The sequence below is a fragment of the Mandrillus leucophaeus genome, unplaced genomic scaffold (assembly GCF_000951045.1).
Source record: "Mandrillus leucophaeus isolate KB7577 unplaced genomic scaffold, Mleu.le_1.0 Scaffold93, whole genome shotgun sequence".
Lineage (NCBI taxonomy): Eukaryota > Metazoa > Chordata > Mammalia > Primates > Cercopithecidae > Mandrillus > Mandrillus leucophaeus.
The window spans coordinates 4,680,110-4,693,627 of NW_012110141.1; the positions used below are offsets into that span (position 1 = coordinate 4,680,110).

The window sequence follows — 13,518 nt, forward strand, 5'->3', positions numbered from 1 at the left end:
TTAGCCACTTAAAAAAATTTTTTTTTGTGGCTCCGATAGACCTCATGGTACTTTGAAATGAAAAGAATCTCTTTCTGCACCTCTCAGGAGGTAGGTGAAAGATACTCAAATTATAAAGATGCTAGAGCCCTGGGGTGCGGAGAGTCTGTGTTTAGTATATCGGTCAATGAGTTCATGTTGCCATATATTAAGTGGTGTTAATGAATGTTGACATCACTATACCAAGAGTAATGGCAGGATTTGATGGGTGAAGAAAGACCACTGCTTGATTTAAGCGGAGAGGGGGTAGGTGGTAAGTCTTCCTTTGGATCTTTCTTGATCATAAGAATTGACCTGGAATTTGCATAGAGATTTTAGAAAATAAGTATTTGCCCAAGAAACCATTCCTTAACATAAGTTTCATTTTAGTGAGTGGGGACTAAAAGAGTACTATAATATGCACATTTTGAATACTAATTTTGTTATGCTTTTCTCATATCACCTCTAGGAGAAGTCGTGGAAAAGGACAGCACTCAGGACTTACATCTCTTCCAATGAGGTCCTCCTGGTTTTCCACAATTCCCCAGGGGGCAATACCTATGGTGCATATCTTTCCTCGAGACTTAGATGCATGATCCTTCAAGGCATCTCCAACATGACGAATAACACCTAAAAAAAAAAAAAAAAAAAAAAAAAAAAAAAAAAAAAAAAAAAAAAAAGAGAAGCATTAATTTTGTCTTTTAAAGCAAATACCTTCCCATCATTCTAAAGAAAATTGTGGTAATGGTTTCTCCTGAGGTTAAATAAATTGAATATAAAATTTTGACACATGTCTGTACAAACTACTTGTATTTAGGAGGAAACATAAACTCGTGGCTGTAATGCCAAATGCATTGGCTGGATTTGTGTATGAATTCTAGCATTGCATTTCTTACTCCAATTTATATGAAAAAACAAAAAGCATCCAATGTCTATAAAAAGAATAAATACAATTTCTTAAACTTAGAAACTCTTTTTCTTATAAGCATAATAATTTGTTAGTATGATTAGGAACCAACAGCTTGACTGTGTCACGTTAAAAGTACCATGTATAATGGTATGTTAAATCTACACCACAGTCTGTATATGAGTTAAAATCATTCAAAGACATGAATTATTTAGTTTGAAATTGTGTTAACCTTTATGAGAACCTACTCATAAAGACAGTGTTGGATTATTCTGTGGAAAATTTGTGTTAAAATATATAGACACACCTTTTAATCTTCATCATTCTAATTATTTTCCTCTTCTGTTAAAATGACCCACCCCATCATAGTTAAGGGTGAGAAAATTCAGTTTACACGATGGTAGGCAGCATAACTCTTACCTTTTTAAAAAACATTTAAAGAAGATACAATTTCTAATTCTCTTAACCTCCCTCTCAAATGATCATTTTTATAGGAAGATATAAGATATATCCTCTAAGAAAAGATGTTTCTGCTTATCAAAGTTCCAGTCATTTCTCCAGGAAAAATGTATACCTAGTGCCACTTCCTATATGAATGTTGAGTTGGATTTGATTTCTTCTCCATTTGAACATATTGCAGTTTGCAAATTTTGAATAGCTCAGTATGTCACTTAACATGTTCTGCAGTGATTCATAATTACATGTGGAGATGTCTCTTCTAACAGTAAAACTCTTTGAGAGGAAAGTTGGAGGGTCAGTGCCTTATTCGCCTTCCTACACCTCAGGGGCTAGCCTAGAGGAAGGGCTCAGACCCTGTGCACTAAACTAACTAAACACATGAAACACACCAGGCAATTTAATCATGGGAAAAGACATGTGTATTTAAGTAGCCCAATACTGAAATGTTCATAAGCTGAAACAGGAAGAATCACTGTTTAAAAAGCAAATAACAAAACAGTGTAAATGGCCATTAATCCATGTTGAGCTATTCAGGAGTGTTGGAAAGAATATCATTTTCACTTATTATCTTATCTATGAATCTTCTGAGAGTACTGGTAAACAAAAAAACAAAAACCCGAACCAAAAAACAGCAAAACAAAACTTCCCAAAAGAAGACTGTGAATATTAATATTGAATTGTTTCCAGTTGTTTCCAATACAAAACTCCTTTTAGGGCCAGCCCTGGACAAGAAGTTCAACTTTATGGTATGCTCAACTGTCTGCACAATTCTATCAATACCTCTTACCCAACTTTAACACTTTATCATCAGAACCTCACTTTGGGTATTGGATTGAACACTAAGCCTGGAGTGAGGCAGAGATGAACTCTTGGGTTTGTAGTATGTAGACTATAAATTCTTCTTTTGATATTGAATGCATTTTATGAAAGAATAAAAACAATAAATAGTATTCCAAGTTCTTAGAAATAGAGCATTGGTAAGATTTTCTTTTGAACCTGTAGAACCCGTTGAGTTGGTCTCTATGTGACAGGAATGCAATAAACAATAATGACAGGCAAATGAGGCCTGCTTAGTTGAGAGGGAAACATGGAACCCAAAACCTGAACAGTCATTGAAAGAAAAATTGCTCTATAGATATTTGATTACTACAGGATAAATAGTGAAGAGCTAAGCAGATCATTCTAAGATCATGTCAGTGTATGGGCGCGTCAGAATTTCACATAACATTGAACATGAGCAATCTGCAGACTTCGTCACTGAAATATCTTTATGTAGCTGTGTGCAGAATGTTCACAAATTCTAGGTATTTAAGAGAATTCTCAGTGTAGGTCTTACTCAAACAGCATCCATACTACAAATGCAAAATTTATCTTAAACAACATTAAGATAACATGTTATTTTTATTTTTTGAGACACAGTTTTGCTCTTGTTGCCCAGGCTGGAGCGCAGTGACACGATCTCAGCTCACTGCAACCTCTACCTCCCAGGTTCAAGCAGTTCTCCTGGTTCAGCCTCCTGAGTAGCTGGGACTACAGGTCCCCACCACCATGCCGGGCTAATTTTTGCATTCTTAGTAGAGACAGGGTTTCACCATGTTGGCCAGGCTGGTCTTGAACTCCTGACCTCAGGTAATCTACCCTCCTTGGCCTCCCAAAGAGCTGGGATTACAGGCATGAGCCATCATACCTGGCCCAAGATAACATGTTATTTAAAACTAACTGGACCAGAGTTACGTTTAGAATATTCCATTAACTACGAATGTATCCACATGTACAGACTTTGGGGCTTGTAATAAGTTTACCTTAACTTATTGCAATATTACCTCTGCATTTCCAATTGGCACCTCAGACTTCAGACCCACAGAATATGCCAAAAACATTTACAGGCATCCATTCCATTATCTGGTGCACATCAAAAATGTTCTGCAAATAAGCACTTAACTATAGGTGGGCTGGTAAGAACTGATTTAAGAATGCATCTATAGCACAATATAGATAGCAGGAAGGAAAAATTCTTTGGAATTCAGAATGAGGTGTGTCTTCTATTGGCACAGTGAGGAGTTAATAAAATATTTTAAAAAATAAACACGTAATGCCCGAGATTTTGCCTTTATGTCCCAGAGGGAAATGTCGTTTTGCAAAAATTAAAGCTATTTGGCACCAAACTTGAAATTGTGTAAAGGACAGAGGTAGAGCTTTCAATTTAAAGTAGAAGTCATTCCTTAAAAAATTACTGGCAACTTAAGCTATTTAAAAATACCCTGTGAACTTCCATTAGTTGTGTTTATGAATTCTGTATAGTCAACTATTAAATATCCCAACCCATTTCTTACGTGTAAGTAATTCTTCTTGGTTAAGAAATAACTTTAAAGTTCTCATTTAGATAAAGGAGGGAGAGATAACTAGCAACTATGGACCCATGGGTAGGGATGAAGTGGGGTGATATAGAGATAATTAACCTTAGCAGAAAATTATATCAGGCACAACATTCCCATGGCCTATGTTGACTTTCTCTGTTCCACTTGCAATTACCTGTGTTAACCCCTCCAGTGAATATCCACGCTCCAGTTGTCATAGCTGCTTTTATGAGCCCTTTCCCAAAGACTTGCTTTAGTTTTGGCTGGAGTTCAAAGTTCTGCAGGCCCCCATGGACAGAGATGAGAAGCTTGGGAAGCTCCAACTGCCATTCCTTGGTCATCAGGTGTAAGAGGAGATCAGGTTTTGTATCAAAAGATACTCGCACATACTGGAAGAAGAAAGGACATCAGTTAGGGAGACAAGGCAGGACTGGCTGAGGCTGGTTATCTTTACTGATTGCAATTATATGTGTAGTTATGTGACAAAAATGTCTCATATAAAATCAGATTTTTTTAAGAAGGGGTGATCATTTGCTTTATCAAAAGAGCCTTCATTAGACAAAGAGTTTGTATTTTTAAAGGCTTTCTTGAAATTATAATTCATTTTGAAATTATTAGATTTTCTAAAATGCTGCACAAGCATGACTTTTCCCAGACCAAGTTTTTTGCTCAAAGGAAATCATGTTTATCTTTCACCACCCTTTACATGTGTACAACAGTTCAAATGTTTCTAATATTTTTCATATCTCTTTATATTAACTAGATGCACATATTATTATTTCTGTGACCCTATTATTTTGAGAGAATGTGAAAGATTCTACAGTTCTACATAATGTAATGAGAATTTTGACATAAGGTAATAGTGAATTACATTTATTTATAGCTATAACAACTGCATACCAAATGTAATGTTTATCTTTTAAATAACACAGCAAAAGGCAGGACAACTGTTCCTGAAGAATAGTTGAAAATTTGAGTGTACAGCAAATATCAAGGTGTTACCAGATGCAACTGGAAATACAGTTATGATAAGTCTATATAAATGAAATACTGTAAATGCATGCAGTAATAAATATGTATGTAACCATATATAGAGATACTCATTTAGGTCTCAATGTAATTATATAAAAACTTCAATTTCTAGCTGGAAACAACAGAAAAACTGGGCAAATATAGAAAGTCCTTTGAAATAGGTTTCTGAGCTGGCATGAAAAAAAGAATTATTGAGACTCCTAAACAAAGAAGCAGTTTAGAACCTCAGGAGGTTAGGGAGTACCAAAGCAGGATTTGACCCTGAGTGTCTTTCCTAAACCCTGGAAGACCTAGAGCGTCTGATTTAATGGTTGCATGCAGGTTTGAATTTAATGCTTTTATGGGAGAATTTAATATGGGATCCCACATAGTGCTGGTATACTTCAAAGGGATCATCCTCAAATGTAAGAAAGAAAAAAAATAAATACACTTGATGTACAGAAGAAGATGGCAAGAAAACTTGCCTTCCTCAACCTTGACTCTGGGTGGATGAGGAAAACATTTCCCCTCTGATTATTTTTAAATACAGTCAGGCCCCCACACAGGCCTTGCCCATATTCACACCATCAGTATGGTTTGAGAATTGCCAAGCAGTGTTTAATGTTAAATAGTTCTGACTGGAAAATGGTTCCAGATAACTGGTAGAAGTAAATGCAGATTATCTGTGGAAGAATGTGTCATCAATCCATGCCTGATATAATTCTCATGGGGAAATAAGTATTTCATAGTAAAACAATAAAATAAATTATACAGGAAATAAGGTAGCATGAATGAAAACCAATAGAAACAACAGGCACCAGAATAAGATCCTGAAAGTCATTGAAATGATCAGATACAGGCTATAAAATAACTGTTTAATAGGTTAAAAAGCATAAACAAGATGATTGAGTACAAGAGTAAGGAGCAAGAAACTAAAAAATGATGTATACATGCATGTGTATACATCTGAAAAGAACCAAACAGAACGTCCAATAATCAAAATGTAATAATTAAATGAAAATTTAAATAGATAAGTTAAATTACATATTAGCTATAACGATAATAGATCCAGAAGATAAATGAGATGCAGCCAGGAAAACAAAGGATTTGAAAACATAAAAGAAAAATAAAGGAGCTTGGAGGAGATAATCAGAATTATAGATAGAAATAAAAGATGATGGGGAGGAGGCAATATTAGAAGAAATATTGGCTGAGTATTCCTCAGAATTATAGAAAGATACCAATTCTAAGATGCAGAAAGTTCAGTGAATTCTAAGCAGGCAAATGACAAGAAACCTCACTTATATACACATCACACATAACACCAAAGGGAGGAGAAATTCCTCAGAAGTAGCTGGAAATAAAGACAGATCATGTACAAAGAATAGTCATTAGACTGAAGACCTACTCCTCAACAGCAACAATAGACACCTGAAGCCAAAACCTTCAATGTGTCAAGAGAAATTACCTGTCAGTCTAGAATTCTATACTCAGCAAAACTATCTTTTAAAAATGAGAGATTATAGATATTTTCATACTGCCAAAACTGAGAGAGTTTATTTCTAGGCACCTTCGCTGAAGGAAGTTGTTTTTGTTTGTTGTTGTTGTTGTTGTTGTTTGTTTTGAGATGGAGTCTCGCACTGTTGCCTGGCCTGGAGTGCAGTGGTGCGATCTTGGCTTACCGCAACCTCTGCCTCCTGGGTTCAAGTGATTCTCCTGCCTCAGCCTCCCGAGTAGCTGGGATTGCAGGTGCCCACCACCATGCCCAGATACATTTTTTGTATTTTTAATAGAGTTGGAGTTTCATCATCTTGACCATGCTGGTCTTGAACTCCTGACCTCGTGATCTGGCTACCTTGGCCTCTCAAAGTGATGGGATTACAGGCATGAGCCACCGTGCCTGGCCTGAAGGAAGTTTTAAAGCATATATAGGAGGCAGAACTTACATGATCCAAAATGGATGATCTGGGTTGTAAGTTAGGAAGATAAACTAAGATATTAGTTAATATAAGGTCAATCTAAAAAAGTATTGGGTATATAATATAATGTCTAATTTACAGTGGAAAGTGATAGAACTAAAGCACTGGACAATACAGCATATAAATGAATGGCAACAGTTAGAGTTTTGACATTCTAAAGCCTATGTTGTGTGGGAAACAACGGAAAATTATTAATTCTGGAATTTAAGTATGAATGTTGAAGTTGCATAACCACAAAATGAATATGCCTGCATGTAATCATACAAACATGTGCTTTTGGATTCATAAATAAGATTATCCAGGAGATGATAATTTATTGCCATACTTTTGGGTTTGGAAAACCCCATTGTTTAAGCCTCAAAAATTGTTTGTCTATTCTTTCATTAAAGTATATTTGAAATATATTTAGCTGAAGCATGAGGCAAAAGCAAGCAGAATATGAAAGCAGCTTAATAAAATAAATTGCATCATTAAGAGATACCAAAGAGCTAAAGTTTCCTATACATATATGCCAGAAATTCAAAGTGTTGGCATCCAGTACAGTTATTTCTATATTGATTTGATTTACCTAGCAAAAAATGATTCCAGAATACAGAGTAAATGTTGACAATTTTAGCTAAGTACATTATATCACCGGGATTTGACTAGAGTTTACTATATGAAAAATGGCATCTTTTGTGCACAAACTCTCATGCGGAGGGCAAAAACTTTCAGATATCTATCAACAGAAATTTTCACCAGTGTGTACTTTTGTGCCATACAAGGAGCATTCGGGCTGAAGAGGGGATATTGGAGTATCAGAGGCCAACAGAGGAATTTCTTAAGGCCAAGCTTCTTTTAAAAATCTTCACTGAGAGTCTCTTTATAAGAGAAATAATTATAACGAATGCTATGAAATAAAAGAATAAAGAAAAGAATAAATAAATAAATAAAGGGGCAGAAGAACACTTTGGAGGTGTGGGGTACGCTTATGTCCTTGATTGTGTTGATGATTTCCCAGATATATTCTTATCTCCAAACTCATCAAGTTGCATATACTAATTATGTGCAGCTTGTTGCATGCCAATCATACCTCAGTAAAGTAGTTTATCATAAAGATGAAAGAATAACATTGTTTTCTGTGTCTGTACACTATTACTTGAGTAGTGTGGTTTAGTGAATTGAATAGTTAAAATTTGGGAGTCCTGCTGAATTGAATTTATTTCATTTTGACTAATTCCAGAACAGGTTATTTAGTAAAATAAAGTAGAACTGGGAATTGCAAGGCTTCCAAACTACACAAATCAAGAATGCTTTAGTGTGAGACATGGTAAGAAATTGCTTTTCAAGTTACTGTTCTCTTATTTATCAACTTTAATATCACTTTAAAGAACTCCAATTTAATGTGGACCTATGTTCTCCTAAGGTGAGATATAAATTACACTTTTCTTAAAGATAGAAAAGCATCTAAAGTATAAAAATACTACTAAAAGTATTTGCCCCCTGCAAGACTACACAGTAATTCCTAACATTTCTGAGTTGTTGTGACTGTGGCTTTTGGAACCCCAAAATTCCTCATGTAGATCTGAACCTACACATTTCATCTAGCCACAACGCCACTACACTCCAGCCTGGGCAACAAGAAGGACACTGTCTCCAAAAATAGAAAAAAAAAATCCCAAAAAACAAGAACAACAAAATAACTGGAATACAAGAATCTTGTGTATTTACTGTGCACCAGGCACACACATGCTGTGAGATACCAGAGCCATAGTTAGTACCTGGGAATAGATATACATACATTATTAACTCACAGAGGGTGAAGGGAGATTACAATTCATACTAAATTAGTACAGATACTGTGTAATAATTTCAGCAAACTTAACTAGCTAAGTGACATATTATGGAGTTCAATTATTCATACTAATTGGTAATAAATAAATGCATTTTTCAGAATAAGCCTCCCTTGATAAATAATTTACTTTAGGAATTCTGTAGTTACACATACAATATAACAGTAAGAAATGAAAAGGGTCTACTTATTGATCAGGTGAGCAGCTCACTGAAAAAGACCAATAGATCTACTGAATATGTTGAAATTCCTTTTGAAGTAGCCTAACCTATAGAAAGTTGTGTTCATTACCACAGAATGTCTGTTACTCAGCTAGTAAGCAATCAAGAGAGTGAATGAATGAATGACCTAAGAGATCCCCTTGATCCCAGCTCCTCATCTTACAGATGAAGAAAGGGAGACAGTAGGTGAGGTCACACTACTCGTGGGCTCTCTTCACATTTTTCTCTCTGCTCACAATTACTTAACTCTACTAAGAAAAAAAATCCTGGCGGGGCGAGGTGGCTCATACCTGTAATCCTAGCACTTTGGGAGGCCAAGGCAGGCGGATTACCTGAGGTCAGGGGTTCAAGACCAGCCTGGCCAACATGGTGAAACCGCCTCTACTGAAAATACAAAAAATTAGCCAGGTGCAGTGGCGCGCACCTGTAATCCTAGCTACTCAGGAAGCTGAGGCAGAAGAATTGCTTAAACCCGGGAGGCAGAGGTTGCAGTGAGCTGGGATCGCGCCACTGCCCCACTGCACTCCAGCCTGGGCGACAAGAGTGAGACTTCATCTCCAAAAAAAAAAAAAGAAAACCAAAAATCCCCCAAAACAAGAACAACAAACAACAAAATAACCAGAACACAAGAACCTTGTATATTTATTGTGCACTAGGCACAGGCATGCTGTGTGTTCTACTTGTACCTTCTCATGTACTCCTCCCAACAACAGGGATGTTGGTTTCACCCACGTTTTACCAATGGGGACAGAAAGAATCCATCATGTTCTCAAGTTCACTCTGCCAGTATGGGAGTGCTCATAGCCCAGGTCTGACTCCAGGGCCCTTTCTCTTTACCTCAAAGGTTTAAATGACTCTGTCTCTCGGTACTTCTCCGTTTCCTTCACCTATGACAAATAAGTCTCCATATTCTAATGGTCCACTTATGAAAACAGTGCTCTCAACCAGCTTCTTTTCTCTATTTCTTCAGTTGCCATTTTAAGGATATATTCTCCTTACTAGGATGTCCATTTGAATTACAGCAACAACCTCCTACTGACTTCTCTATGAGACACCAAAAGGCAGATTTCTTTCTCCAATCCCTTTTGGACCATATTATCTTTCAATTAAAATTCTTCCATCAGGTATAAACTCCCCATTCTTGCCCTCACCATCCCCTATAACTTGACCTGATCTTGCCAATTCTGAGGCTTTCCTCACTTCTCTCTGCATTTGGCCAGTGCTGCTCCCCCCGCAAGTCCTAGATAATGCAATCTCTCCCCTTTCATCTACAGAAAGCATTCTCATCTTTCAAAGGCCTTTGTTTCTTCCAACATGACTTTTCCTGAGAATGCAAGTTCAGGCTGGTGCAATACAACTCTTAATCAAACCCAGTGTGATATATTTTTTTTTTCTGGTTGTTTTTCCCATGTGTCAGTTTTATCTCTCTATGTTGCAAGAGCTTTTAAGGGAGGAGACAACCCCTCATATTGTGTTATGCCCAATTTCTGCCTCCCAAGAAAGAAGAAGTAAAAACTAAAAGGCAGAAATGAAATCCACAGGCAGACAACCCGGCACCGCACCCTGGGCCTGGTAGTTAAAGATCGACCCCTGACCTAATTGGTTCTGTTATCTATAGATTACAGACACTGTATAGAAATGCACTGTGAAAATCCCTATCTTGTTTTGTTCCGATCCAATTACCGGTGCAAACAGCCCCCAGTCACGTACCCCCTGCTTGCTCAATCAATCAGGACCCTCTCACATGCACCCCCCTTAGAGTTGTGAGCCCTTAAAAGGGACAGGAATTGGTTACTCGGGGAGCTCGGCTCTTGAGACAGAAGTCTTGCCGATGCCCCCGGCCGAATAAACCCCTTCCTTCTGTAACTCGGTGTCTGACGAGTTTTGTCTGCCGCTGGTCCTGCTACACTTTGAGGGGAGGGACTGTGTTTGACCTGACCATGTCTTTTTTTCTTTAGTAAGCCTTTCAGCACTGGCTATGAAGTAGTCACTGTCTTGGAAAGAAAACAGAGTTTAGAGATATCTTGGCAATCATGGGACTCTTGTTCCATTCTTTTGCTTTTCAAATGAGGGTACAGAGACCCAGGGAAGGTGAGTGACTGGAATATCAGAGCCAGTTATTCAACAATCCTTTAATTCATTATTGAAGCTACTGTTAACACTGGCGGCTTTAGATGGGGCTGTGCTTCTCTAATTTTAATGTGCACAGAACTTACCTGGGGACCTTGTCAAAAATATAGTCTCTGATTCAATACATCTGGGGTAGGGCTTGGGCCTCTGCATTTCTAACCAGCTCCCCAGGGACCACATGAGCAGCAAGAATGATAACTTTTCCCCAGACCAAACATCCCAAATGATGTGTCTTGTGTTTGTTATTTGGTCAAAGAAAGAGCACTCAGTATTTTACATGAAAATCCAAAGGAAGATTTAGGAAGTACTGGAAGAATTAGTAAGGCCACAGTAAATATGAAAATGCAGCAATTGACAAGCTACTCAAAGTATCCTCAATTACCTAATCTCTTTTGACTAGTACTAATTCTTATACAAAGGAACATTTGGTTAACTGTAGAACACACCTAATTATCTGGAATCTTGCAAGTAGCAAAAACAAAGGGTGTCTCTGGCCCTTGGATGTTGCCCGTTATTTGTGATTTATTGTGCCCTTCTCTTGGAGAACAAAAGGCAAGATATAAATAAAGCATTTAAATGAATTAATTTGCTACTTTTTTCATTTCGGGTTGTCACCGTTTAGCCCCGTACATGGTTTTGTAGGTAAGGGGATAATTAAAACCAAGGGATAAAACACTTTGAGATTATCTGAGGATTTTCATTTTTAAATGATATTCTTATGCCCATACAGATCAGTTCCTTTAGTAAGCTCTCCAGGTGCTTTAATACAGCAGTTAAGTCATGTGCCAGGTCAGCAGCTCCACGCTCATAAATGGACGTGCCCAGAGCAATTAATCAATTCCTGTTAAATAGCCAGTATGATTTCACATTAGGAGCTATTTTGGTTGTCAAGATAAGCAATTTTGACTGTCACTTGTCAGTCTATTAAGTGCAAAGGACTCACCTTACAAATAACAAGAACTCTTCCTAATGGGCATGCTCAGTTTTGTCCCCTGGGCATTACTCTGATGTGGTGCTCCTATTTAGAGATTTTTTCAGACATAAGCATCATGACACTTGAGTGTCACACAGTGGCAATGCAAGTCCTTTGGCAATTTGAGCATCCTCTGTTGTTAAACAAGGGTGATCCTGACGACCTCACAGGACACTGTGTGGATTACATTGTGGAACATACCAGGTATGGCAGAAAAACCAATACATGCAAATTGAATGAAGGTCACATTCACCTTATATATGACTCCTGGGTATAACAGGTCCAAGTAGCTTGCCTTTAGCTCTTTAGTATGCCTTTCAAAATAACTTTTTGTTTTTCACCTCGGAGTTATCTGGGGAGTGACTGGTACAGGTGTTTATCTTTCTAAAAGTACCTATTTGGGCTGCCCAAACCTTTCTTTATCCATGGCCTTTAGTTCCCCAATTTATCATTTCAAGAGATAAACTGGGCTCAAATAAGTTACTCATGCCTGGAATTATCTATCTCTTCCCTTTCTGTCATTAGCGTCACTGCCTGGCAGCAGGAAGGTCCTGTGATGTGCTAATGACAATCAGAATAACATCTCAAGAATGTTCTGTATGAACTAGAGGCTAGTTCTAGTTGAAATTGTACTTTTTGATCTATTCTTAGTTACCTTGGAGGCCAGTACATCAGCATGATTTTCATGAGAAAATGTATTTTGAGTTCCAAACAACAAATTTAGAAATGACATTCTGTGAGACTATAAATAGAAAACTAAAGATTTTCTTTCATTCAAATGGCAGAGGGCTTCAGTAACTAAAACTCTCAAGTTTTTGCTCTGCCTGGTGCCAAAGGTCTTTTCGCTTAGCAGGTGACTTATTGCATTTTTTACTAAAGCCACTCTGACTGCTTCATCATTAGAAATGTTACTATTTGTCTATCAAAGCAGAACTCAATTTTTTCATGGCTTCACTCTGCATTGATTTGGTGTCACAAACCAGACAGTCCTTTCCCCTTCCTCAAACCCACAGTGGGCAAAGGTTGGTTGGTGGGTGGGGCAGCAGCCATTACTGCATAGAACAGACTGGGCTGTTTCATTAAGAAAAAATAATAATACTCTGCCTTTGGCATTCCCAGTTTGAGTTTTGGCAGAGCATTTTGCCTTTGAAAATTCATCAGCCACCTCTTTAGGCCTAAATTTTAGCCCAAATAAATTTGCCCAGCTGTTTCAATGAAAATGTAGAGGAACTGCAGAACAATGAATCTGGCTACTCTCTTGGAAATATTAAATGACAGGTCCACTTCCTTCTACTGAAGGCCATCTTTAATTCTTGGAAGTGATTACCTGGTGTTTGTTAAGCAGTGTTCTGAAAAATGGGAACTACCATTGCTAAATCTACTCTAACAATATTTTTAATGCCTTTCTTCCAAGCCTCTAGTGAAAACTTTGCCCCATTTTCCTTTCTGTTTGAGAAATGTAACAAGCACCATTTCATTTCCTCTCTTTGTAGCCACCTTTAAAATGGGCACTTGGAATTAAAGATGTGGCTGAACAGAATATGTCCCTTGAGACTGCTAAGGCAATTTTGCTGATACCAGCTTTCCAAGTCCATGGGGCCTTTTGCTTTGCAGCAAGAGTTTAATGCTTAC

General features: G+C 37.5%; 1 protein-coding gene across 27 annotated transcripts in view; it reads right to left on the reverse strand.

The window, feature by feature from the left end:
- The window catches only part of TRPM3 (transient receptor potential cation channel, subfamily M, member 3), a 990,741-nt gene that overhangs the window by 341,469 nt on the left and 635,754 nt on the right, over window positions 1-13,518 (reverse strand). For all 27 annotated transcript variants that reach the window (XM_011970184.1, XM_011970182.1, XM_011970181.1 and 24 more), the window contains exons 4-5: window positions 3,917-4,130; window positions 524-648 (exon numbers count right to left, since the gene is read on the reverse strand). In XM_011970184.1, coding sequence (XP_011825574.1) covers window positions 524-648; window positions 3,917-4,130 — 339 coding nt within the window. The remainder of the gene's footprint in view (window positions 1-523; window positions 649-3,916; window positions 4,131-13,518) is intronic.